General features: G+C 49.9%; 2 protein-coding genes across 7 annotated transcripts in view; both read right to left on the reverse strand.

Moving 5' to 3' along the window:
* Positions 1–106: 106 nt before the first annotated feature.
* Positions 107–13,127, reverse strand: rex1bd (required for excision 1-B domain containing). Of its 2 annotated transcripts, XM_041203807.1 has the most exons (5): positions 12,990–13,127; positions 11,733–11,815; positions 3,793–3,997; positions 2,789–2,877; positions 107–640 (listed from the first exon to the last, which is right to left on the reverse strand). In XM_041203807.1, the coding sequence occupies exons 1-5, from the start codon at positions 12,990–12,992 to the stop codon at positions 559–561; spliced, it is 462 nt and encodes a 153-aa protein (XP_041059741.1). In that variant the 5' UTR covers positions 12,993–13,127; the 3' UTR covers positions 107–558. The 2 variants fall into 2 exon arrangements, with proteins under 2 accessions (XP_041059741.1, XP_041059740.1); XM_041203806.1 differs by lacking the exon at positions 12,990–13,127 and having other exon boundaries at positions 11,733–11,857.
* Positions 13,128–15,030: 1,903 nt separating this feature from the next.
* The window catches only part of LOC121286767 (F-BAR domain only protein 2-like), a 55,715-nt gene continuing 45,858 nt past the window's right edge, over positions 15,031–24,887 (reverse strand). For 4 of the 5 annotated variants that reach the window (XM_041203802.1, XM_041203804.1, XM_041203801.1 and 1 more), the window contains exons 22-27: positions 24,193–24,348; positions 22,299–22,431; positions 21,232–21,425; positions 20,475–20,539; positions 19,503–19,667; positions 15,031–15,184 (exon numbers count right to left, since the gene is read on the reverse strand). In XM_041203802.1, coding sequence (XP_041059736.1) covers positions 15,042–15,184; positions 19,503–19,667; positions 20,475–20,539; positions 21,232–21,425; positions 22,299–22,431; positions 24,193–24,348 — 856 coding nt within the window. In that variant the 3' untranslated portion in view covers positions 15,031–15,041. Of the gene's footprint in view, positions 15,185–17,761; positions 19,299–19,502; positions 19,668–20,474; positions 20,540–21,231; positions 21,426–22,298; positions 22,432–24,192; positions 24,349–24,887 lie in introns of those variants that run through there. The other variant, XM_041203805.1, reaches the window with a different exon arrangement.

The raw sequence follows: 24,887 nt of genomic DNA on the forward strand, positions 1-24,887 counted from the left end.
TATTGTTGTGTTCAACAGCTGCAGTGTTTGCCTACACAATACTCAAGCATTTAGGGATGTTTCAGAGAGACTTGTGTTATAGAGAAACACAGGCTAACGAGTGTCGCATTTTAAAATACTTGACAAGGAGAATGATCATTTATTCTTCCAGAAGATTTACACAGTGAGTGAATGGTATGTGCAGGTTATCAAACAGCTGGCTCAGTGGTCCCATCACAGAATAGAGTCTCTGGTGAGTCTTTGCTGAACTTTGGGGTGCACAGCCCGAATCGAGATCCTCCCTCGAGTGGGAATGTCATTCCAGACACCTCCCGGAAAAAGGTCTCCCTCTGTTTTTTCCCTTGCTACACCTTGAGAGCAGGGCCGATTTGTGACAACAGAGTTCCTACCGAGTGGCAAAGAGAACGTGAAACCAGCAGAAACTCCAGCCTCGGGTGTTTGTGGGGAACAGGGACATCTTGCAAATTGCAAGAGGTGTTGATGCTGAGGTCTGGTCAGAGGCACAAACCCAGCACGAGGCAGCTCCAAACAGATCTGTAACCCCCGGTGAGAACCATTTTATTCACTGGCTTCGATCTCTTCAGAATCGTATTTGAAGTCTTGAAGAATCTCGTTAATTGCTTCAATGGTTTTATTAATCCTGGAGAAAATAATAAATGCTTTATAAAACCAGGGAGGATGGAGAGTCTTGCGAGAAATACACCTGCCTCCCCTTCTCCCATTCTGCTGACTCTCACTGGATGCAGCTTCTGTGAGTTGTCCCAGGTGCCTCGCCAAAGCAGTCGCACATCAGACGCACAAAAGTGAGCGGTAGCAAACTATTTGACTATGGAAGACACCACAGTGAGTGAAGCTTGATCTTGTTCACGCCCAGTATGCAGTCACACTCAGCAAAGCAGAAGGCAGGGGGTGGGGAAGAGGAAAGCGAGGGTTGGGAGGGAGAGATGGTGATCACAGTCACCGAATGGCAATCAGAAGCAGAAACTTTTGTTGATTTCCTCTTCCCTACCTCAGCCCAGGAAGTGGTGGGGGCATTTAACAACCAAGAGCACTTAATGGGGCAGAGGGTGGGATACAGGCCTGGAATTTAGCAGCTGTGCCTGGTACAGAATCACTATCGTGGAGGCGTCACTTAGAATTGTGAAGGGCTTTTTGTCCTGGGATAGTTAAGATTATAAATGGGAGGCCAAATTTATCCACAGGGTCCTCACCTAACATGAAGCAGGACTCAAATGCAGGAACTGAGGCTGATTTCTCATCTAGACCCAGGCACTGAGAAAGAACAGGGAGAGCAGCAGAAATTATTCAGCTAAAAGTTCAGCTCAGACTAGCATAATCATAGGGAATGCACACTACACAGTGAACGACTTGCAATTATATAATGCTTTTAACATAGTAAAACAATCCAAGGCATTTCAAACAATGTTATCAAACAAAATTTGACACCGAGTCACATAGTGAAACAGGTGACCAAAAGCTTGGTCAAAGAGGTAGGCTTTAAGGAATCTCTTAAAGGAGGAGAGAGAGGCAGAGTGGAGAGGTTAAGGGGGGAATTCTAGAGCTTAGGACCTGAATAGCTGTTATCGAAACACACTTTACAAATGGACTCTGATGGGGGAAGCGGGGTTGGGGGAGGGAAAAAACAATTAGCAGGGGTTCACCTTACCACTGCAGCAGATGCAGACTGCTCTGCCCAGCTACCCAGAACACAAGGATCTGACACCCCTGACAGAGATTGCTTCCAGGGCTTGCAAAACAGCAGCGTACAGCTAAATAAGTTCACCAAGAAACAGATACTGGCATTGGAGGCAGTTCAGAGAAGGTTCACTAGGTTGATCCTGGGTATGGAGGGATTTTCTTATGAGGAGAGGTTGAGTAGGTTGGGTTTGTACTCATTGGAGTTTAGAAGAATGAGAGGCGACCTTATTGAAACATACAAGATTCTTAGAGGGCTTAGATACTGAGAGATGGTGTTTCCCATTGTGGGAGAGTCTAGGACCAGAGGGCATAATCTCAGAGTAAGGGATTGCCCATTTAAAACAGGGATGAGAAGGAATTTCTTCTCTCAGAGGGTAGTGAATCTGTGGAATTCTTTACCGCAGAGGGCTGTAGAGGCTGGGTCGTTAAGTTTATTCAAGGCTGAGATAAACAGATTTTTAATCAGTAGGAGAATCAAGAGTTATGGGGAAAAGGCACGAAAGTGGAATAGAGGATTATGAGATCAGCCATGATCTCATTGAATGGCAGAGTAGACTCAATGGGCTGAATGGCCTACTTCTGCTTCTGTGTCTTATGGTCTTAACACTCTCTGGGTAAAGAAGTTTCTCCTGAATTCCTTATTAGATTTATTGGTGACTATCCTATATTGATGGCCCTTGTTCTAGTCTGCCTCACAAGGGGAAACATCTTCTCTATGTCTACTTTATCAAACCCTCCATAATCTTAAAGACTCCTATCAGGTCACCTCTCAGCTTTTTCTTTTCCAGACACTAGAGTCTCAGCTGTTCAGTATTTCCAGACTATTGGCAGCTCCAATAGCTGTTGGCAGTTCCAGCTCTGTATGACAGACTGAACAGTAAATCAGGTGGTGATGTTTCCTCTGAAAGCTTGGGGTCACTACCACCCCTGGTGACAGCTGAATCACAACTCCTGAGAGCTTGGGGTCACTACCACCCCTGGTGACAGCACAGTGCATGGTAACCAGATGGAGGACGGAGAGGGACAGATCCAAGCCAGACAAAGGCAGGTGATGAAGCTGGTGTTGTGTACAGAATGGCAATGCTCGTACCTGTGTTTCAACTCCTGGGCCTCCTCCTGGTGTGTCTCGTTGCCCGGATGGTCCAACACGTTCTGTTTGGCAAGCTGTAGCTGGGCTGTCTGGAGGGCAATAAAAGGGGCTTTATCAGTAACTTACAACTCTCCTCAGTATGTTCCTAGAGTAAAGCTCCCTCTACATTGTCCCCATCAAACGCCCTCAGGACAGGTATAGCACGGGGTTAGATACAGAGTAATGCTCCCTCTACATTGTCCCCATCAAACGCCCTCAGGACAGGTATAGCACGGGGTTAGATACAGAGTAAAGCTCCCTCTACATTGTCCCCATCAAACACTCCCAGGACAGGTACAGCACAGGGTTAGTTACAGAGTAATGCTCCCTCAAAACTGTCCCCATCAAACACCCCCAGGACAGGTACAGCATGGGGGAGGATACAGAGTAAAGCTCCCTCTAGAGGGAGCTTTACTCTAGGAACATAGGAGCAGGAGTAGGCCATTCGGCCCTGTTCTGCCAATCAATTAGATCATAGCTGATCATCTACCTCAATGCCACTTTCCCACACTATCTCCATATCTCGAAGTCGTCAGTCTCCAGAAATCTATCCATTTCTGTTCTGAACATGTTCAATGACTGAGCTTCCACAGCCCTCTGGTGTTTGATGGGACAGTGCAGAAGCCATATTGATAAGTGGTCCTTTCCTGAGCATTAACTTTTTTTTAAATCTTAATTACACAAAATATTCCAATAGAAGTTCAGAGTAAGAATTGACAGGCAGTGCTAGGAATCTATGTCGGTGGGAATGATTACCACGAGTTTACAGATGTCCTTGTGAGATTTGGCACTCAATTGGCTGCATCCTCAATAATCACTGCAGGAACCCTTTTCAAGCAGAGAGATGGACTGATCCCTTCCCAACGTGAGGTCAGCTAAACCACTGTTCAATATCCCCACTGCACACCCTTACCCCAGTGGTTGCCCCTATCCCATTAGTGGCCTCCTTCTCCCCTTCGCCTCACCAACTCCAGCTTCTCCCGTTCCCGCTCCTGTATCCTTTCGATGTGCTCGGAGAGGTCCGGACGATCATACTCCTCGTGAAACTGGTCCTTGAGCTGGATCACTTCCTTTGAGATCCGGTTAAACGCTTGTGTGATTTCGTGCACGAGCTGCCGATATTGGATGAAGTCATAATTGGGAGCGGAACGCAGATATGCCTGGTGTCCTCTGCAAGCGGTTGGTTGGGAGGGAGAAAAATCTCTATTCATTATCAAACATTCCTGTAATTTTTAAACTCCTACTTTCCTCATAGCACTGAGGCACACAGGACTAGTTTTATCCCCCAGCCTATGCTGAGCCCAGTGGAGGGAAGGGTCAGACAGCCCTCTGGCTGTGGTGTGTCTGGCCATCTCAGGGAATTGTGTCCTGCCATTCACTATCAGTCTGTGACAGTGGAATTTGTTTTTTGTGCATAGCTGAACCCTCAGTGCGTTCTAGAGTTATAATGGGAGAGAGAGGAGAACGGGCGCGAGCCAGGGGCGGGCGAGGGGAGTGGGAACGGGTGAGGCGAACAGGGGGCAAGTGAGGGGAACGGGGTGGGGGGGGGGGGGCCGAGGCGAGCGGGGTGGGGGGGGGGGGGGGGCGAGCGAGGCGAACGGGGTGGGGGGGGGGGGCGAGCGAGGCGAACGGGGGGGGGGGGGGCGAGCAAGGTGAATGGGGGGCGAGAGGAGGGTAGAGGTGAACAAATGAGAGAGGGAGGGGAGAATGAGAGAGAGAGGGGTTTCCATTTTGTGGGCACTGCCATCAGTCCTGGGGAAAGTGGGGGCTGTACCATTGGGACAGTTTACACCTGAAACTTGCTGGGACGAATATCCTCGCAAATCGCACAACTAGGGACGTACAGAGTATTTAAACCAAACAAGAGGGATGAGGGATCAAGCTTGGGTAGAGGTAGCAATTCAAGGTGTAGAGTCAAGGCAGGAGAGGAAAATAGTAATATGAGAAATGAGGGTCAGAGAATGGCAGGAAGGGACAGAGAGAAAAAACCTAAGAATACATCAACAGTCAAGACAATGTTACAACGGTAACGAAATGACAAAACTGAAGGCTCTCTATCTGACTGCACGGAGCATTCATAACAAAGTAAATAAACTGATGGCCCATAATGAAGTAAATAAATATGATCTGATAGCAATTACGGAGATGTGGCTGCTGGACAACAAAGATTGGGTCCTTAATACTGAAGTGTACATGGCGTTCAAGAGGATAGGAAGCTAGGTAAAGGTGGAGGGGTAGCACTGTTAATCAAAGCGGGCATTGGTGCTATGGTTAAAGATGACCTTGGTTCAGGAGGATGTAGAATCAGTTTGGGTGGAGATGAGGAATGGGAGTGGTCTACAGACCCCCTAAGAGTAGCCACAGTGTATGAAAAGTATTCAAGAGAAAATACTGGGTGTTTGTGATAAAGGGATGGCAATAATCTGGCTGATTTTAATCTACACATAAACTGGAAAAATCAGATTGGCAGTAGTAGCCTGGATGAGGAGTTCATAGAATGCTTTCGAGATAGTTTCTTAGAGCAGCACATCCTGGAAACAACCAAGGTGATATTAGAGTTGGTATTGTGTAATGTGACAGGATTAATTAATGGTCTCAGAGTGAAGGCACCTCTAGGTAGCAGCTATCACAATATGATTGCATTTTACACCCAGTTTGAAAGGGAGAAGAGTGGGTCTAAGACTAGTAGCTTAAACTTAAATAAGGGCAACAATGTGGGGATGAAAGCTGAGCTAGCTGAAGTGAACTGGGAAACTAGGCTAGAAGATAGATTTAAAGAAAAGCAGTGACAAGCATTTAAGGGTTTATTTCAGAGTATTCAGAATAAGTACATTCCTACTATAGAGAAAAATTCTAACCATCGTCTGTGGTTAACTAGAGATGTTAAGGAAAGCATCAAACTTAAGGAAAAAACATACAACTCCGCAAAGATGAGTAGAAGGACAGATGATTGGACAGAATATAAAGAACGGCAGAGAATGATTAAAAGATTAATCAGGAGAAAAAAATTAGAGTATGAGAGAAGCTAGCTAGAAATGTAAAAACGAATAGCTAGAGTTTCTACACGTATTTAAAAAGGAAAAGAGTAAGTAAGTGTTGGTTCTCTAGAGAATGACAGTGGGGGGTTAATAGTAGATAATAAAGAAATGGCGGAAGAAATGAATAAATATTCTGCTTCTGTGTTCACTATAGAGGATAGAAAAAACATTCCAGTCATTGCTGCAAATCAGGTGGTGAACGGGAGAAAGGAACTTGGTGAAATTGAAATCATTAGGGAAACGTTACTGAACAAACTGATTGAGCTGTGGGCTGGCAAGTCTCCAGGTCCTGATGGATTACATCCTAGGGTCTTAACAGAGGTGGCTAATGAGGTAGTTGATGTGCTGGTGTTAATTTTTCCAAAATTCACAAGATTCATCAGATTGCAAAGTAGCAAATCTCTATTCAAGGGAAGGAGGCAGAAAACAGGAAACTATAGGCCAATTAGCTTGATGTCTGTCGTGGGGAAGGTGTTAGAATCGATCATTAAGATTATAGTTGAGCACTTGGAAGAGCTCAAGGCAATTGGGAAGAGTCAGCATGGTTTTGTGAAAGGAAAATCATGTTTAACAAATTTATTGGAGTTTTTGAAGGAGTAACTTGCGCAGCAGGTAAACAGGAGCCTGTAGACATACTGTACTTAGATTTCCAGAAGGCATTTGATAAGGTGCCACATCAAAATTTATTACGGAAAATAAAAGCTCATGGTGTAGGGGGTAACATATTAGCATGGATAGAAGATTGGCTGGCTGGCAGAAAGCAGAGAGTATGCATAAATGGGTATTTTTCTGATTGGCAAGATGTGAGAGTGGAGTCCCACAGGACTCTGTACTGGGGCCTCAACTTTTTATGATTTACATCAATGACTTAGATGATGGGATTGAAGACATGGTAGCTAAATTTGCAGATGACAGGTAGGAAGATAGGTAGGAAATTATGTTGTGAAGAGAACATGAGGAGGTTGCAGATGGATATAGATAGGTTGAGTGAGTGGGCTCAACATGCAGGTACAGCAAGTAATTAAGAAGGCTAATGGAATGCTATCCTTTATTACGAGAGGGATTTAATATAAAAGTAAGGATGTTATGCTTGGGCTATACAGGACATTGGTGAGACTGCACCTCGAATACTCTGTGCAGTTTTGGTCTCCTTATTTAAGGAAGGATGTAAATGCATTGGAGGTGGTTCAAAGGACGTTTATGAGATTAATACCTGGAATGAGTGGGTTGTCTTATGAGGAAAGGTTAGACAGATTGCGCTTGTTTCCACTGGAGTTTAGAAGAGTGAAAGGTGATTTGATTGAAGTGTACATGATCCTGAACAGCCTTGACAAGGTGGATGTCAAAGGATATTTCCTCTTGTGGAGGAATCCAGAACTAGGGGACACTGTTTTGAAAATAGGGGTCGCCCTTTTAGGACAAACATGAGGAGAAATTTTTTCTCTGAGGGTTGTGCAACTTTGGAATTCTGAAGCGAATCAAAGGTTATCGGGGTTAGATGGAATGTGGAAATGGTAAAACATGATCAACTATGATCTTACTGAATGGCGGAGAGGTTTGAGGGGCCAAATGGTCTACTCCTCCTCTTTGTTATGTTCTTATGAGAGAAGGTGAGGGCGAGGGGGGGGGCAGGAGAGGGCGAGGGGGGGGGCAGGAGAGGGCGAGGGGGGGCAGGAGAGGGCGAGGGGGGGCAGGAGAGGGCGAGGGGGGGGCAGGAGAGGGCGAGGGGGGGGGCAGGAGAGGGCGAGGGGGGGGGCAGGAGAGGGCGAGGGGGGGGCAGGAGAGGGCGAGGGGGGGGGCAGGAGAGGGCGAGGGGGGGGGCAGGAGAGGGCGAGGGGGGGGGCAGGAGAGGGCGAGGGGGGGGCAGGAGAGGGCGAGGGGGGGGCAGGAGAGGGCGAGGGGGGGGCAGGAGAGGGCGAGGGGGGGGGCAGGAGAGGGCGAGGGGGGGGCAGGAGAGGGCGAGGGGGGGGCAGGAGAGGGCGAGGGGGGGGCAGGAGAGGGCGAGGGGGGGGCAGGAGAGGGCGAGGGGGGGGCAGGAGAGGGCGAGGGGGGGGCAGGAGAGGGCGAGGGGGGGGCAGGAGAGGGCGAGGGGGGGGCAGGAGAGGGCGAGGGGGGGGCAGGAGAGGGCGAGGGGGGGGGCAGGAGAGGGCGAGGGGGGGGCAGGAGAGGGCGAGGGGGGGGGCAGGAGAGGGCGAGGGGGGGGCAGGAGAGGGCGAGGGGGGGGCAGGAGAGGGCGAGGGGGGGGGCAGGAGAGGGCGAGGGGGGGGGAGGAGAGGGCGAGGGGGGGGAGGAGAGGGCGAGGGGGGGAGGAGAGGGCGAGGGGGGGAGGAGAGGGCGAGGGGGGGAGGAGAGGGCGAGGGGGGGAGGAGAGGGCGAGGGGGGGAGGAGAGGGCGAGGGGGGGAGGAGAGGGCGAGGGGGGGAGGAGAGGGCGAGGGGGGGAGGAGAGGGCGAGGGGGGGAGGAGAGGGCGAGGGGGGGAGGAGAGGGCGAGGGGGGGAGGAGAGGGCGAGGGGGGGAGGAGAGGGCGAGGGGGGGAGGAGAGGGCGAGGGGGGGAGGAGAGGGCGAGGGGGGGAGGAGAGGGCGAGGGGGGGAGGAGAGGGCGAGGGGGGGAGGAGAGGGCGAGGGGGGGAGGAGAGGGCGAGGGGGGGAGGAGAGGGCGAGGGGGGGAGGAGAGGGCGAGGGGGGGAGGAGAGGGCGAGGGGGGGAGGAGAGGGCGAGGGGGGGAGGAGAGGGCGAGGGGGGGAGGAGAGGGCGAGGGGGGGAGGAGAGGGCGAGGGGGGGAGGAGAGGGCGAGGGGGGGGAGGAGAGGGCGAGGGGGGGAGGAGAGGGCGAGGGGGGGAGGAGAGGGCGAGGGGGGGAGGAGAGGGCGAGGGGGGGAGGAGAGGGCGAGGGGGGGAGGAGAGGGCGAGGGGGGGAGGAGAGGGCGAGGGGGGGAGGAGAGGGCGAGGGGGGGAGGAGAGGGCGAGGGGGGGAGGAGAGGGCGAGGGGGGGAGGAGAGGGCGAGGGGGGGAGGAGAGGGCGAGGGGGGGAGGAGAGGGCGAGGGGGGGAGGAGAGGGCGAGGGGGGGAGGAGAGGGCGAGGGGGGGAGGAGAGGGCGAGGGGGGGAGGAGAGGGCGAGGGGGGGAGGAGAGGGCGAGGGGGGGAGGAGAGGGCGAGGGGGGGAGGAGAGGGCGAGGGGGGGAGGAGAGGGCGAGGGGGGGAGGAGAGGGCGAGGGGGGGAGGAGAGGGCGAGGGGGGGAGGAGAGGGCGAGGGGGGGAGGAGAGGGCGAGGGGGGGAGGAGAGGGCGAGGGGGGGAGGAGAGGGCGAGGGGGGGAGGAGAGGGCGAGGGGGGGAGGAGAGGGCGAGGGGGGGAGGAGAGGGCGAGGGGGGGAGGAGAGGGCGAGGGGGGGAGGAGAGGGCGAGGGGGGGAGGAGAGGGCGAGGGGGGGAGGAGAGGGCGAGGGGGGGAGGAGAGGGCGAGGGGGGGAGGAGAGGGCGAGGGGGGGAGGAGAGGGCGAGGGGGGGAGGAGAGGGCGAGGGGGGGAGGAGAGGGCGAGGGGGGGAGGAGAGGGCGAGGGGGGGAGGAGAGGGCGAGGGGGGGAGGAGAGGGCGAGGGGGGGAGGAGAGGGCGAGGGGGGGAGGAGAGGGCGAGGGGGGGAGGAGAGGGCGAGGGGGGGAGGAGAGGGCGAGGGGGGGAGGAGAGGGCGAGGGGGGGAGGAGAGGGCGAGGGGGGGAGGAGAGGGCGAGGGGGGGAGGAGAGGGCGAGGGGGGGAGGAGAGGGCGAGGGGGGGAGGAGAGGGCGAGGGGGGGAGGAGAGGGCGAGGGGGGGAGGAGAGGGCGAGGGGGGGAGGAGAGGGCGAGGGGGGGAGGAGAGGGCGAGGGGGGGAGGAGAGGGCGAGGGGGGGAGGAGAGGGCGAGGGGGGGAGGAGAGGGCGAGGGGGGGAGGAGAGGGCGAGGGGGGGAGGAGAGGGCGAGGGGGGGAGGAGAGGGCGAGGGGGGGAGGAGAGGGCGAGGGGGGAGGAGAGGGCGAGGGGGGGAGGAGAGGGCGAGGGGGGGAGGAGAGGGCGAGGGGGGGGGGAGAGGGCGAGGGGGGGGAGGAGAGGGCGAGGGGGGGAGGAGAGGGCGAGGGGGGGAGGAGAGGGCGAGGGGGGGGAGGAGAGGGCGAGGGGGGGAGGAGAGGGCGAGGGGGGGAGGAGAGGGCGAGGGGGGGAGGAGAGGGCGAGGGGGGGAGGAGAGGGCGAGGGGGGGAGGAGAGGGCGAGGGGGGGAGGAGAGGGCGAGGGGGGGAGGAGAGGGCGAGGGGGGGAGGAGAGGGCAGGGGGGGAGGAGAGGGCAAGGGGGGGAGGAGAGGGCAAGGGGGGGAGGAGAGGGCAAGGGGGGGAGGAGAGGGCAAGGGGGGGAGGAGAGGGCAAGGGGGGGAGGAGAGGGCAAGGGGGGGAGGAGAGGGCAAGGGGGGGAGGAGGCAGATTGAGAGCAACAGTGGTGATAGGACGAGCAGTTGAACTTTGGGAATCAAAGGAATGGGTGAAATGGGAACTGAAAGTGGCTGCCTGGTGTTACAGCATACTGCTTGATCCTCTCACTGTAATGGTACTCATCTGTCAAAGGTTTAATCTCTAAATAAATCTGATTAGTTAATATGGAATCTCAGCCTAGCCTGGGAGAATGAGTGTATGTGTGGGCAGCATGGGCTATTGATAGCGTGTGGCAGGCACCAACAGTCCCAGACAGGAGAAGTCACACTAGGGTACAAGCTTCTGTGCACTGATCACAAACTGTTGTATCAGAGAGGATCCAAGACCCGCCTCACAGAATTGTTATGGTGCAAGAGGCGGGCATTTGGCCCATCATGTCTGCACCAGCTCTCTGAACAAGCAACTCATCTAGTAACATCCCACCACCTTCTCCCCATAACCATGTACATTCTTCGTTCTCAGATAACTGTCTAATTCCTCCTTGAATTGAGCGTGTCTCCACCAGTCTCAGGTAGCGCATTCCAAACCCTAATCACTCGCTGCGTAGAAACATTTATCATATCACTTTTGTTTCTTTTACTAATTACTCTAAATCTGTTTGTTCTCAATCTCGATTCTTACACAAGGGGAACAGTTTCTCCCTATCTACTCTGTCCAGACCCCTCATGATTTTGAATGCCTCTATCAAATCTCCTCTCAACATTTTCCCTAAGGAAAACAGTCCTAACTTCTCCAATTTATCTTCATAACTGAAGCTCCTCATTCCTGGAACCATTCTCATGAATCTTTTCTGCACTCTCTCTAATGCCTTCAGATCTTTCCTAAAGTGCAGCACCCAGAACTGGACGCAATACTCCAGCTGAGGTCGAACTAGTGACTTATATAAATTCAACATAACCTCCTTGCTCTTGTACTCCATGCCTCTATTTATAAAACCTAGGATACTGTATGTTTTATTACTCACTCTCTCAACCTGTCCTATCACCTTCAACGATTTATGCACATATATTCCCAGGTCCCTCTGCTCCTCCATCCCCTTTAGGGTTGCACCCCTTATTTTATATTGTCTCTCCACGTTCTTCCCACCAAAATGAATCACCTCAAATTTCTCTGCATTGAACTTCATCTGCCACCTCTCAGCCCATTCCACCAACTTGTCTATGTCCTTTTGAAGTTTTACACTATCCTCCTCACAGTTCACAACATTTCCAAGTTTTGTATCACCCACAAGGAAAGTTAGAATAGTTTATTAAAATAATATCCCCCAGGTGGTATTGAGATGAGAGAGACACTCATGCCATGGTTGAATATCTTCTTGACGTTGTGTGCAGGCTCACATAGGAAGAAACAAAGTTGGGGAACTGCTTTAAAAAACGCCACCACAGACTCTCTGTAAATCAGTAGTTTACTCACAGATCAAAAAGCCGATAAGCTTCAACACGTTCCTCCTGCAGTGCATACAGGCTCCGTACCAATGCATTCAGTCCACTTGCACTCTGCAACCAACAGCAAGCAAACAACATGTAAAAGCAAAATATTGCAGATGTTGGAAATCTGAAATAAAAGCAGAAAGTGCTGAATAAACTCAGCAAGTCTGGCAGCATCTGTGGAGAGTGAAACAGTTCACGTTTTGAATCCAATACGACTCTTGAGAACTAAAGGAAGGTAGAAGTGTGATCTTGAAAAGGGTGGGGGAAGGATAAAGATCAAAAAGGGAGGCCTGGGATAGGAAAGAAGGTGGGAGAGATTAAATGACAAAGATGTCTTGGAACAAAAGGCAAAGAGAGTGGATTAGATTGTAATACAGCAACAAAGCTTTGAACAATTAATATGGTGTTTCCAGAAAGAACTGAAAATCTTACAGAAGGAGGCCATTTGGCCCATCATGCCTATACTGGCTCACCGAAAGAGCTATCCAATCAGCCTGCTCTTTCCACCTAGCCTTTACTTTCGTTTTACTATTGAATTTGCATCGATGCACTTTAAGATTACAACAACTTGCTGTATACGATAGTTTATCCTCGAATCACCTCAGGTTCTTTTGCAAATTGCATGGATAAATTGTGGGGCACAGAGAGGTTGGGGGGAGGGGAGGAGAATGGGGGAGGTTTGGGGTTAACAGGGGAGGTTGGGTGGAATAGGGAGAAACTCAAGTGAAAGATAAAGGATAAAGGGATGGGGTATGTTCAGAAATTGGGGGAAACAGGACGAAGATTGAGGGGAAAGGGGGAATAAGGGAGGCGGTTGAGGGGGACGAGGGGGGGTTGGGGAAATGAGCCGGGGCTCCCCCACACCTGGTGTGGAAAGAGTGCGCATGTGCAGGCTGGACCGTGATGCCCCCCATGGCCGAATTGTAAGAGCCCAACCGCCAGCCCGCCAAAAGCGGGACACAGCCCAGGGACCGGGACGACTGGGGCCACCCGTCCGGGGGCCGAACCCGGCTTCAGTCGAAGGATATATTGCGTTCCTTAGCACTTGAGAGTGCTTCAGTCCCCGGCTTATGGCAGGTTTGTTGACTCGGGGAAGGAAAGGCGGAGACAGGCCAGGCGAGGAGCTTCCGGGCGGCGGGGTTGCTCCGGGCCTGCGTCCTGCTCGTTACCGATGGAAGTCGCCGGGTGAAAGGCATGGCCGCCTGGGAAGCTCTCGCTGGCGGAAACAGGCCGCACTCACCATCCTACCCTGAGGATGAGCGCTGAAGCGCCGTCACTTGTCTGCTGGCAGCCGGCTACCAGCCAGCAGCTCCTCACAAAACAGCCCCACCGCAGGCCGCGTGGATTATTGCAGCACAACGGGTCCTCAGGACAGCACCACCGCAGGCCGCGTGGGTTACTGCAGCACAACGGGGCCTCCCAGGACAGCATCACCGCAGGCCGCGTGGGTTATTGCAGCACAACGGGTCCTCCCAGGACAGCACCACCGCAGGCCACGTGAATTACTGCAGCACAGCAGATCGTCCCAGGACAGCACTACCGTAGGCCGGACTGTGTTACTGCAGCACAGTGGGCCAGGACAGCACCACCGCAGGCCTGGCTGTGTTACTGCAGCACTGTGGGCCAGGACAGCACCACTGCAGGCCTGGCTGTGTTACTGCAGCACAGTGGGCCAGGACATCACCACCGCAGGCCGGGCTGTGTTATTGCAGCACAGGGGGCCAGGACAGCACCACCGCAGGCCGGGCTGTGTTACTGCAGCACAGCGGGTCCTCCGAGGACAGCACCATCTCAGGCCGGGCTGTGTTACTGCAGCGGTCTGAGCATTGATTCTGATTAAAGGTCAGTGACCCGAAATATTTACTTTCTCCACAAGTGCTGCTACATTTGCTGATTATTTCCAAATCCTTTTGTTTTTATTTCTGTTTCCAGCATCCGCAGTATCTTGTTTATGTTCAGTTGGTGGTTAGGATCCGGAATGGGGGAGGTAGATTCAATTGTGGCTTTCTAAAGGGGAAAAAATAATTATCTAAATAGAAAAAAAAGTTACAGGAATAAGGCAAGGGAGTGGGAATAGCCGATAAGCCAAATTATTTCCTTCTGTGCTGTACCTCAACCATAATATTTTGAATTCTGTCCGGTCAGTTTTCTCGTTATCTCACCTGCAGAAAGGAAATTGGATGGACGCTCGAGGGAAATAAACTTGCAGGATTCAGGTGTGGTCTCTGCATCCCCTCCAATTTCAGCCTCTTGCATACCCCCGATTTCCTTTACCCATTTTATTGGCAGCTTTGCCCCAGACTCTGACATTCCCTCTCCACCTTTCTTCTCCTCTCAGTCACCATTTAAGACGAGTTTCTCCAGTCTTGTGACATAATCAAACCCATCAGACTGATGTAAAAACAAAAAAACTGCGGATGCTGGAAATCCAAAACAAAAACAGAATTACCTGGAAAAACTCAGCAGGTCTGGCAGCATCGGCGGAGAAGAAAAGAGTTGACGTTTCGAGTCCTCATGACCCTTCGACAGAATTGATGGCTCTTCTAATCACTGCCTCTCTTGCTTCAATATTTCCTTCATGGGGCTGGTACAGTTCAAGTATTTTGATACAGCCCAGCAAAAAAAAAACACTATGTATGATTCAAATCCAGACAGCCGCTGACAGCCAATTAGACTGACATTGAACGACAGACGTCATGACCTCAGGTTGTCAAAGTCCAAAGCATAAAGTATTTAATTGACTATAAAGTATATGTAGGGAAAGGCGACAATAAATTTAAGCACAGCCAGATCCCTCAATCAACTCAAAACAAACCAGACTAATTCCTGGGATAAGGAGAGATGAGTAGACTAACCTTTTATTCCCTGGGGTTTAGAAGAATGGGAGACGATCACACAAACAAACTTTATTGCCGGGTGTGACATAGCTGCTTCCCTTCAGCCAGAGAGTCGAGAACTACAGATCACCATTTCAGAAGGAGGGGGCGGCCCTTTAGGATTGAGACAAGCAAAAATTTGTTCAGTGGGTTACAATCTGGACTGCACAACCTGAAAACAGGATGGAATCAAATTCCAATGGAATTTTCAAAAACCATTGAACAAGTACTTGAAAAGAACTAATTTGTAAGCCTAGGGAGGGAAGGGGAACCAAAAGTGGAGAGATCTTTCAAAGTGCTAACGTAGGCACTCTGGGCCAAATAGTTTCCTGCTGTTCTGTAAAACTTATGATTTCCCTCCTCAGCGAGACTCCTATATACTGAATGAAAACCACCGAGTCAATGTTGGTTTGGTGTCAGTTTTTATTGCTTGGTTCAGTGTACAGCCTGGACCTCACCGCAGGAAGCTGGCCACCATCAGTATTCACAGAAACACAATTCGATGCGCAGGAACCCCTTGGCATCTCAAACCTCCAACTTCCAAACCCTACCTGGAATTCTGGGCCAGGGTGGTCGGGGAGGAAGGGAGAGAAAGAAAGGACCCAGTTAGAAGATTCAGAACCAGAGACAGAAGGAATGGAGAAGCAAAAAAAAGTAAACATCAAAATGAAGGCTATTTCTCAAAAGAAGTCCTGGCTAGTTTTCAGATGTATATACATTTAATAATTATATAAATCAAAGATATCCATCTTAGGTTCCAGACCATCCAATGATATAAAGTTTGGGGGAACAACCACACACTGCAACAGTATCAGTTCCCTGCTTACATCACAAAACTCTCTCAGGTTATAACAACTTTGTTATGACATCACAATAAAGTTAATTTGCCATTTTTCATTGTATAAATTGAAAGAAAAACTTGCTTTGAATAAATTTTTTTTTTAAAAGTGTGCCTGGGGCAAAGGGCACAATACAGCACCAAGCAGAGTGTCACATGGTGTAAAGGGAAAGGCCATGTTCTCATGCCTACTACCCCAATTCCTTGAACAGTCACCCGGATTAATACACCCAAAAAGACTACGATATTGTATCCTCACTTAGAATGTTCTAGATCCAAGAATAAATGAAGGATCTGTACCACCCAAACTTTCTGTGGTGGGGCTGAAAGCTATATCAGCCCCTGGATGCCCAACAAATTTGATCGCTATGTTGTACTGTCAACTGGGCAAAATCCTCAACCTGATGAAACATCCCCAAAACCCAATCTTCACCCCCACACATGGCATCAGACATTCAGAAAACAGAGTCAGGATTAAGTGCAACTTTCATTCCCATTTTCTCACTGATGCCTTTAAGGGGAATGCAGTGAATCCAATTAATAGTGCAAAGCATAATTAAATCCTCCTGTGGGATTAGTCAAGAATATATCACAAAATATCACCAATAAAGATTGGTCTGGAGTCTACAGGAATTGAAGATTAATTGAGGCCACAGATGGGAGTAAAAACACAGGAATCAAAAATTTCACATTAAAATATTGTGCATTTTTTTTTGATCAAAATCATTTATTAGTTACAGAAATACTGGAGGTTGGGGAAAACAGCTCTTTGATTGACGGTGAAGATTCATCCAGCCAGATATCGAAAAGTCTCCCTGCTTTCTGATTTGGCTCTGGGAATGTTTGGAGGGTGGACCAATGGCGGGAGTGCAGGGTTGGGTGATTCAAGGTTGGAGGTCATGTGATTAAACCTCCATGAACAAGTCAGGTGAGAGTTGGTAACACCAGCCTGAGCAAACAATAGCAAGGGTTTGAGGGCCTGAAACGTCTCCCTCCCAGCTCTGACCTTAAGCTCCATCAGACACTTTGCTCTGTCTCAAATCCCAATTATCCCTTATGTCAATAAATCAGACAATTAACATTTTTGCATTCAGAAATTTCCTTCAATAACCTTAGGCAGCCTCTTGATAATATTCACTATCAACCCAAACTAGGAATGTCAACTCTATTTGGACATAATCTGGAATATTTAATTACATGACCTTTCTATCAACAACAACACCCCCCACAACTCCCATCATTGGTCACCAGACCTGCCAATGGACATCCTGCCCCCATCCTTTTAGCCAATTGGAAAGCAGGCAGACCCTTCCTTAGCCAATTGTATAATTCTTGATTGTCAAGACCCCCTGTCCAATATCTGAATAACTAACAAAAGTGTTCAAGTGAATGGAATAATCTTTCTTAATTTTCACCAGATTGGCTGGAAACGAAGTGCCAGGAGATCAAGCTTCAATTCTGCAGGATTGGCAACTCCTAACTGCCCCACAATCTGGTTAATAGTTAATGATTTGATTACTTGAACCCTGCTCTTCACAAGAACCTTGAAATCTACCCCAAAACAAACACTGGCTCCTTTGGGACAATTATTCCAGACCCCTAAATTGACAAGTCAGAAATTCAGTGTCTCAGCCCAGCTGCACATTCTTTTTCATAGAGAGCAGGGATACTTTACACCAGAAAACAGTTAAAAACATGACTACAGGAATGACAGTACATAGGCCAGAGAGTCCAAAAGCATCCAGACACAGGTTTTCTTTAGAAAACAATTCATCTTTCAATTCCTCTCCTGAAGGTGCTGACTCTCACTGGGGTATGGGTCCCCTCCTCTCCTGAAGGTGCTGACTCTCACTGGGGTACAGGTCCCCCTCTCCTGAAGATGCTGACTCTCACTGGGGTACAGGTCCCCCTCCTCTCCTGAAGATGCTGACTCTCACTGGGGTACAGGTCCCCCTCCTCTCCTGAAGGTGCTGACTCTCACTGGGGTACAGGTCCCCCTCCTCTCCTGAAGTTGCTGATCTCACTGGGGTACAGGTCCCCCTCCTCCCCTGAAGGTGCTGACTCTCACTGGGATACAGGTCCCCCTCCTCTTCTGAAGGTGCTGACTCTCACTGGGGTACAGGTCCCCCTTCTTTCCTGAAGGTGCTGACTCTCACTGGGGTACAGGTTCCTCCCTCCTCTCCTGAAGGTGCTGACTCTCACTGGGGTACAGGTTCCCCTCCTCTCCTGAAGGTGCTGGCTCTCACTGGGGTACAGGTCCCCCTCCTCTCCTGAAGGTGCTGACTCTCACTGGGGTATAGGTCCCCCTTCCCCCCATCCCCTCCCCTCCTGAAGGTACTGACTCTCACTGAAGTTCAGATACAGACTTACTTCCACTGCATTTTGCCCCAATGGTCACTCACCCACAGGTCAAAGCAATGAGTAGTAATGAGACTTCAACTATTGAGGCATCACACCAAGATTAATGCTGTCTGAAAAGGTACTGTACAGTCATGCAGACTTTCCGGAAAGAAATCAATGGATAGTGGCCAGGGTGATGAACCCCAGCTGACTGCACCTTTGGGTTAAGGAAGGATAAGTTTTCTAGAACTCAGTACCCACCTGGCCTGGTAGACAAACAAACTGGACCTTACCAGCACACCGAATAGAGTGTTAGTTTTGATGAGTTTGAATTCATCCTGTTGGTTACAATTGTTCAACATGAAAATATGACACTGATTAAAAAGCATCAAGAAGGAAAATCCGCAGTTGATTCCACAGAGTCCAGTTAATGACATCCAGAATTCCCCTTGGACCCAAAGCTCACTTCTCCTTCACAAAGTGGTGGTGGTGGGGGCGCGGTGTTAGAGATTGCCAACCATTCCAGGGATTGCCCTGGAGCCTTCAGCGATTAAAAATCAAATCCCCCGGCAGCAAAAAACAGGGAGAAAAACCCCAAGGAATTCTGAAAATTAAGGACGGATAGCAAATCAGATTCATCCCATCGGCTTCCTGTTAGTTTCAGACATTCCTGGAGACGCGACAATTCTGTCCTTGGTTCAAAACACCTTGTTCTAGATTGAAGCAGCTTCGGAATAGCTCAATCATCAAAACCGATGCCTCTCCTGGCAAATTCTCCCTAGGAAGTCTGGCTACAGTTGGCAATCCAAAAGGAAGGCGGTGGGGGTGCGGGGGGAGAAGGTGCCTCCGAGTCTCAATCACATTCTTCAAGTCACCAGTTTCAGGCAAGGAGCTCGAGCTGAGGTCACAGTCACCTTTACATAAACCCACAGCTCCAGTCAACTCCAAAAAAAAAATTCCCAATGTTAAATCTTCCACGAATCAAAAAGATTGCAGGGACTCTCATTATCTTGGAATTCTATTGCAATAGCCAACAGATGGATGGATCAGAACCATTGGTTCCAAAGTGCAACAAGACCAAGGGGGAAACTGCATCAGGGCCGGGTGGCATTTAAGAGCATTTACAGCTTCTCTCTGTATCAATTTGCAAGTTTCATGGGGAAAGAGCTTAGACCAACCTACAACCAAACTTGGAATGGAAACACAAATTCAAAATCTTAAAATACAGGATGGCGTTTGGTTGAAAGGTTTTCCATTTGGACATTGGCAGGAGAAACGTGCTCGATACAGAAGTTTAAAAAAATCACAGATCAAATCAGAGTGATTGAGGTAAACTGTTAGATACGTCAGAGTCCATAACTACTCAAAACAGTGGAATCTCTTAAACAATTCCCAGATGGACACAGTGAATCGACTACACCCACACACACACACACACACACACATCTTCATCCAGTGGGAGAATTCTTGCACTAGCATCCGGCAAAGTACTTGCCTAAACAGAGAAATCAAAACGCAAAATTAGCAACATCACTAACTGGTAGCGATGAAAAAGAAAGTAACTCAACATCACCGCACTGATATCAGGATACCGCGGGTCACAAGTACAGCTTCACAGATTTAGACTCAGTGAAGATTCATTGACCACAACAGTGAATATGTTCCTCAATTTCAATCACTGAGCGAATAAAACGCTTACCTGTAACTAATTTCTTCTTCACCAGTGAGAGTCTGTATCCACCCCCCAGCAGACAAATATCAGCGCCAGACAACGTGCTGCCCTCGCTCGTAAACTGCAGAGCCAGGGGCGAGGGCTTACTGGGGCCATCAGCTACTTCCCAGCTCGCACGAAGCAATCCTTTGCCTACAGGAGCCAGACAGACAGAGTGAAAGGCAGGCGGGCGGGCAGAGATATTAGATACAGGTTCACGGGAAGGGAAATGAGCAGAATTTTGCTGTGAACAGGCCAGGGTCTAGGGTCATGGACACCAGATCCAGAGATAATGTGAATTCACTGGTGCAAAGCAGGAGCAACTCCAGTCCAAGTCCCCATGGGGGCGAGGGAGTGACTGGAATCCATAAACCAAGAAACCTTTCAAACAGTGAGAGAAAGGGCAAGGGACCCTCAGAGCAACTGGGGACGAGCAATAAATGCTGCTCGGCCAGCGACACCCACTCTCCTGGGATAATGGTTTCTCTTGCCCTCCTCTGTAGAATATGTGGGGGGTCGGGGGGGGGGTGGGGTTGGGGGAGAGGCAGTGGATCTGCAGGGGTTCCTGATAATAGGCTCCTGCTCCTCCCTGTCCGCAAGGAACTCATCATCCAAACGTTAAGGAATTAAACAGACACTGGTGAGTCTCTCAGCATGCCTTTCCAATAGTCCATTCCCGGATGGGATTTAAAAATCACATGGTGGCAGCGAGGAGTTCAGAGCCCCACCTTTACTTTTCAGTTAGGCACCAGGTGAGAGACAGAGCATGATGCTTTAGCCATCCTGTCTGATTTTAACCCCCTTCCATCCATTCTGCCTGCTGGCGGGGAGCAGGGTCGAAGGGTTTAATATTGATCCAGGTATTTGTACCCAATCTGCCACCTGGGGTGGGGGGGGCTTACAGGCAATGGTAATGGTCAAAGGACTAGGTTTGCACCAGCCGTTCCAACACGATTTTACCTTCAGTTCCTGACTGGCTGCAGATGTCTGGGAGCTTCCACCACAGCCTCTTCTGTTTGGAATTCCTTCAGGAAGAGAAGCAGAGAGTCAGCTCCTGACCGACTGTCAAAGCTTTAGGGTTCTATTTCCTCCACCATTGGTGGCTGTGCCTGGTCCCCAAGCTCTGGGATTTCCCTCTCTAAACCTCTCAGCCTCACTCTTAAAAGCAACCTCTCTGACCAAACTTTTGGTTTTCTGCCTTAATATCTCTTCATGTGGCTTAGTGTCAAACTTTGTCTGATTTTGTACCTGTGAAGCACCTGGAGATGTTTTATTAACTAAAGGTGCTATATTAAATACAAGTTACTGTAGTGTGGCACTGCGGGTAGGTGTGGCCTCACCCTTGACCATGATCAGTTTTTGGGCTGGGGGAGGAGAGGGAAAATGCCCTCTCTGGGGGTAGAACTGAAGGGGGGACGGGCTCAATCCATCCAACATCCTAACCTGAGGAATGACACTGGTTGCTCTCCCAGTACCCTGATTTCCCACACCCCTACCCCTATGCCCAGCCATGCCCATCCCCTCCCCCCCTGCCCAGCCCCCACAACCCTTACCCCCCCACCCAACCATCCCCACCCCCTCCCCCACCCAGCACCCATGCCCCTTCCCAGCATCCATGCCCCTTACCACCTGCCCAGCCATGCCCATCCCCTCTCTCCACCCACCCATGCTCACCCACCCCCTTCCCCCTGTCCAAGTGGAGTTTCTGGCTTCTCACCAAACAGCAGTGGGGTGAGACTGGACATTACTGACAGCCCCTTCCAGTGGTACCAGGGCGTGTAGGTTTCTCAGCGCTGTCGCCGTGGTTTGTGTGTCATACTCGTAATCCATGGTGACCTCTGTGTAATTGGACTCACATTTCCAACGAGCAGCAACTTTCAGGGGAAGAGCCGGACAGTCCAGAGTGGAAACCTGCAAAAAAAATCACACACTCACAGCACAGCCATCACATTGAGCACATCGACAGGACTGCACTTACAACTGCTGCTGTTCTGCTCCATGCTAAAGACCCACCCACAGCCAACTTAGTAACCCCCATTTCTCCCCCCCAATCCCTCCCTCTCCCCCCTCTGGGGTCTACATGTGTCGGAAATCCAAGAACCATTTGCAGCTCACAAGGAGGCCATTCAGCCCATTGTGTCCTGGGATCAAAACACATGTAGAGTCTCTGTTGGTTTCTATTATTGAGCAGTTATTTCTAGTAACTGAGTGGGGGTGGAAAGAGGGTGAGCAAAGGCGTACAGGGCCCAGGGAGCTGGTGGGGCCAGGGCATATACAGGCAATAGAATTCATATAAAAAGATGGTCTCATTAAAAGGTGATTACGAAGCTGCCAGATTGTCTAAAAACCAAACCAGCTCACTGCTGTGGAACCTGGCGTCCTTACCCAGCCTGGGTTTATATGTGACTCCAGTCCCACGTCAATGTGGTTGACTCTTAAATCGCCTTGTGTGGTCTCGCAAGTGCCTCAATTATATCATGGCAGTTAGGGATGAGCAATCAATGGCAGCCTTGCCAATGACACAATCCCAAGAATGAAAAAACAGGTCAGTCAGCTGGTCAATGTTACTGGGATCATGCTGTGCTGCTCAGCTACATAATCATAGGAACAGGAGCCCATTCAGTCCCTCAAGCCTGCTTCATAATTCTATTAGATGGTGGCTGAACTGTCCCTTAACATATATATACTTTCCCCAAAGTAGTTTATTATGTATGAAGTGCTTTGCAATATGATAGGTGCTACATAAATCAAAGTCCATTTCAACAGTATTTCTCTTATCTGCACCTGGTACTTGAGGAGACTGATGTTGAAGTAGGAGGTGCTGGGGTTCTGCTTGGCTTGTTTCTGTAGCTGTGCTGTGAGACTGGGCATGTTCAACCAGAAATCTTTCACTTCGGAGTCACTCTGTGAAAGATCACTGCACAGAGACACAAGAATTAGATCACAAACAAGCTGAATGGAGACCCATGTCACAGCCCCAGCAGCAGCTCCTATATGCTGGAAATAGGCTCTAAATCTTCAGTCCCTGATGCTGTTCCCACCCTTCACCCTGAGCAAAGAGCCCAGCCACACATCCCTGACAACGACTCCTTTCCAGGTCACAGATTTTCCTCCAGAGTTTAAAGGCTGCCCCCATTCCTCCAATTGTCCACACGCTCAAATGGACAATAGACCAGTTGGGTCGAATGGTCTGTTTCCATGCTGTAAATTTTATGTAGAAAAAAGCAATCAAAAAAGATTAGTAGAATGTTGGCTTTAAGATATAGAGGCAGTTGGAAAGCAAGGGGAGGAAGTGAGGCTCAGTTGTACAGATTGGTCAGATTCTCAGGATTAATCTGCTCAGGTCTGTTCCATTGTTCAGTTCAATCATGGCTGGTCTGCAGCTCAACTCCATTTTCCTGCCTTAGCTCCACATCCCTCAATTTCTTTACCCAACTAAAATCAATCAATCAATCTCAGTCTTAAAAGCTCCATTTGACCTCCAACTTTTCAGGAGACTGAGTTTTAGATTTCCAGTCCTCTGTGTGAAGCAGTGCTACCTGACACCAGCCCTGAATGGCCTGACTAATTTTAAGGACCTGTTCCCTTGTTCTGGACACCCCTCTCCCTGCCACTAGAAGAAATAGTTTCTATTTACCCCTTCAACTCCTTTATCACTTTAAACACCTCAATTAGATTCCTGCTCAACTTTATAAATGCAAGGAAATACCATGCTGAGTTTACGGAAACTGTCCTCATGATTTATCCCTGATATCACTGTGGTGAACCTAACCAGCATGCTGCCCTCTCCACCACCACCAAGGCAGAATTTATTGCAGCATCCTGAGAATCTGACCAATCTGTACAACTGAGCTTCACTTCCTCCCCTTGCTTTCCAACTGCCTCTATATCTTAAAGCCAACATTCTACTAGCCTTTTTTGATTGCTTTTTTCTACATAAAATTTACAGCATGAAAACAGACAATTTGACCCAACTGGTCTATGCTAGTGTTTACGCTCCACACTATCCTCTCTCCTTAACATATGAACCCATCAACATATCCTACCATTCCTTTCTCCCTGATGTTCAGCCAGCTTCCCCCATAGTATTCACCTCAACCACTCCCTGTGGTAGAAAAGTCCACACTCTCACCACTCTGGGTAAGGGAGTTTCTCTTGAGTTCCCTATTGAATTTATTATTTACTGTCTTATATTAATGTCCCCTTGCTCTGGTCTCCTCAACAGTGGAAACTATTTCTCCGTGTCTATTTTGTTGAACCCTCTCATAATTTTAAAGATGCAATCGGTCACTCCCAGCCATCTCTTTTTCTAGACAAGCCCCTGTTTGCTTAATCTTTGCCAATACTTTTACCATTATCCTTGTAAATCATTTTTGCACATTTGCCAGTCCCTTTATATCCTTTTTTTCCCTCCATAATATGGAGTCCAGAACGGCACAGAACCCTCCACTTTGTATCTATCCACCAACTTTTAGGAATGTGTGTCTCAATAGCCAAATCTTCACCATACAACCTGGCCTCTAACCATTTGGAAAACTCTGACTCATGAGCCTGTCCCATCGCTGGACACATGTAATTGTTCCATTTTGTTTTTCCAAAAAGGCAGTCAGAACGTGCAGGCGAATCGAGCCACCCAGACACTGACCTGTTGTGTGAATGCAGGCTTTCCGTTACTCACCTGTACAGTAGCTGAGAGTTGGGCAGAAACTGCGTAATCCGGTTGGCATTCAAAAGCCTGAAGCTGATGACAGCTGGGGATGAATTCCCACTGAAGATCCGAACTATTCCCGCTGGGAAGGACATGGTGACATCTCCAGTCAACTTCACAATAACGCTGCAAAGAAGGAAAGTTTCACCAATCCCGCCAGGGAACACACGCAAGCAGGAACAATGGTACATGATTCCACAGGCTGGGAAATGGAGAGGAAGCACGTCTCAAGTTAGCAACAATGCCCGTCTCTGCCTCCTTTCAGCTCAGCCACTGCTGAAATCCTCATCCATAACTTTTGTTAGCTCCAGACTCACCTGTTCCAATGCTCTCCTGGCCAACCTCCCACCTCACATTCTCTCCAAATTTCAGCTCATCCAAAACTCTGCTGTCCATAACCTAATTCACACCAAATTTTGTTCACCCATCACCTTTTGTACTCGCTGGCCTATATTGGCATGCACTCTGGCAATGCCTTGATTTTACAATTCTAATCCCGATTATCAAATCCCTCCATGGTCTCATGTCTCTTAATTCTATAGCCTTCTCCAGTTCTTTTCCCCCTCAGATCTCTGCACAGCTTTGGAATCCTGACCCCTTGCACACCTCCAATTTCCATCGCTTCCCCCATTGGAGGCCGTGCCTTCAGCTGCCCTTGGGGCCCC

The sequence above is a fragment of the Carcharodon carcharias genome, chromosome 14 (genome assembly GCF_017639515.1).
Source record: "Carcharodon carcharias isolate sCarCar2 chromosome 14, sCarCar2.pri, whole genome shotgun sequence".
Lineage (NCBI taxonomy): Eukaryota > Metazoa > Chordata > Chondrichthyes > Lamniformes > Lamnidae > Carcharodon > Carcharodon carcharias.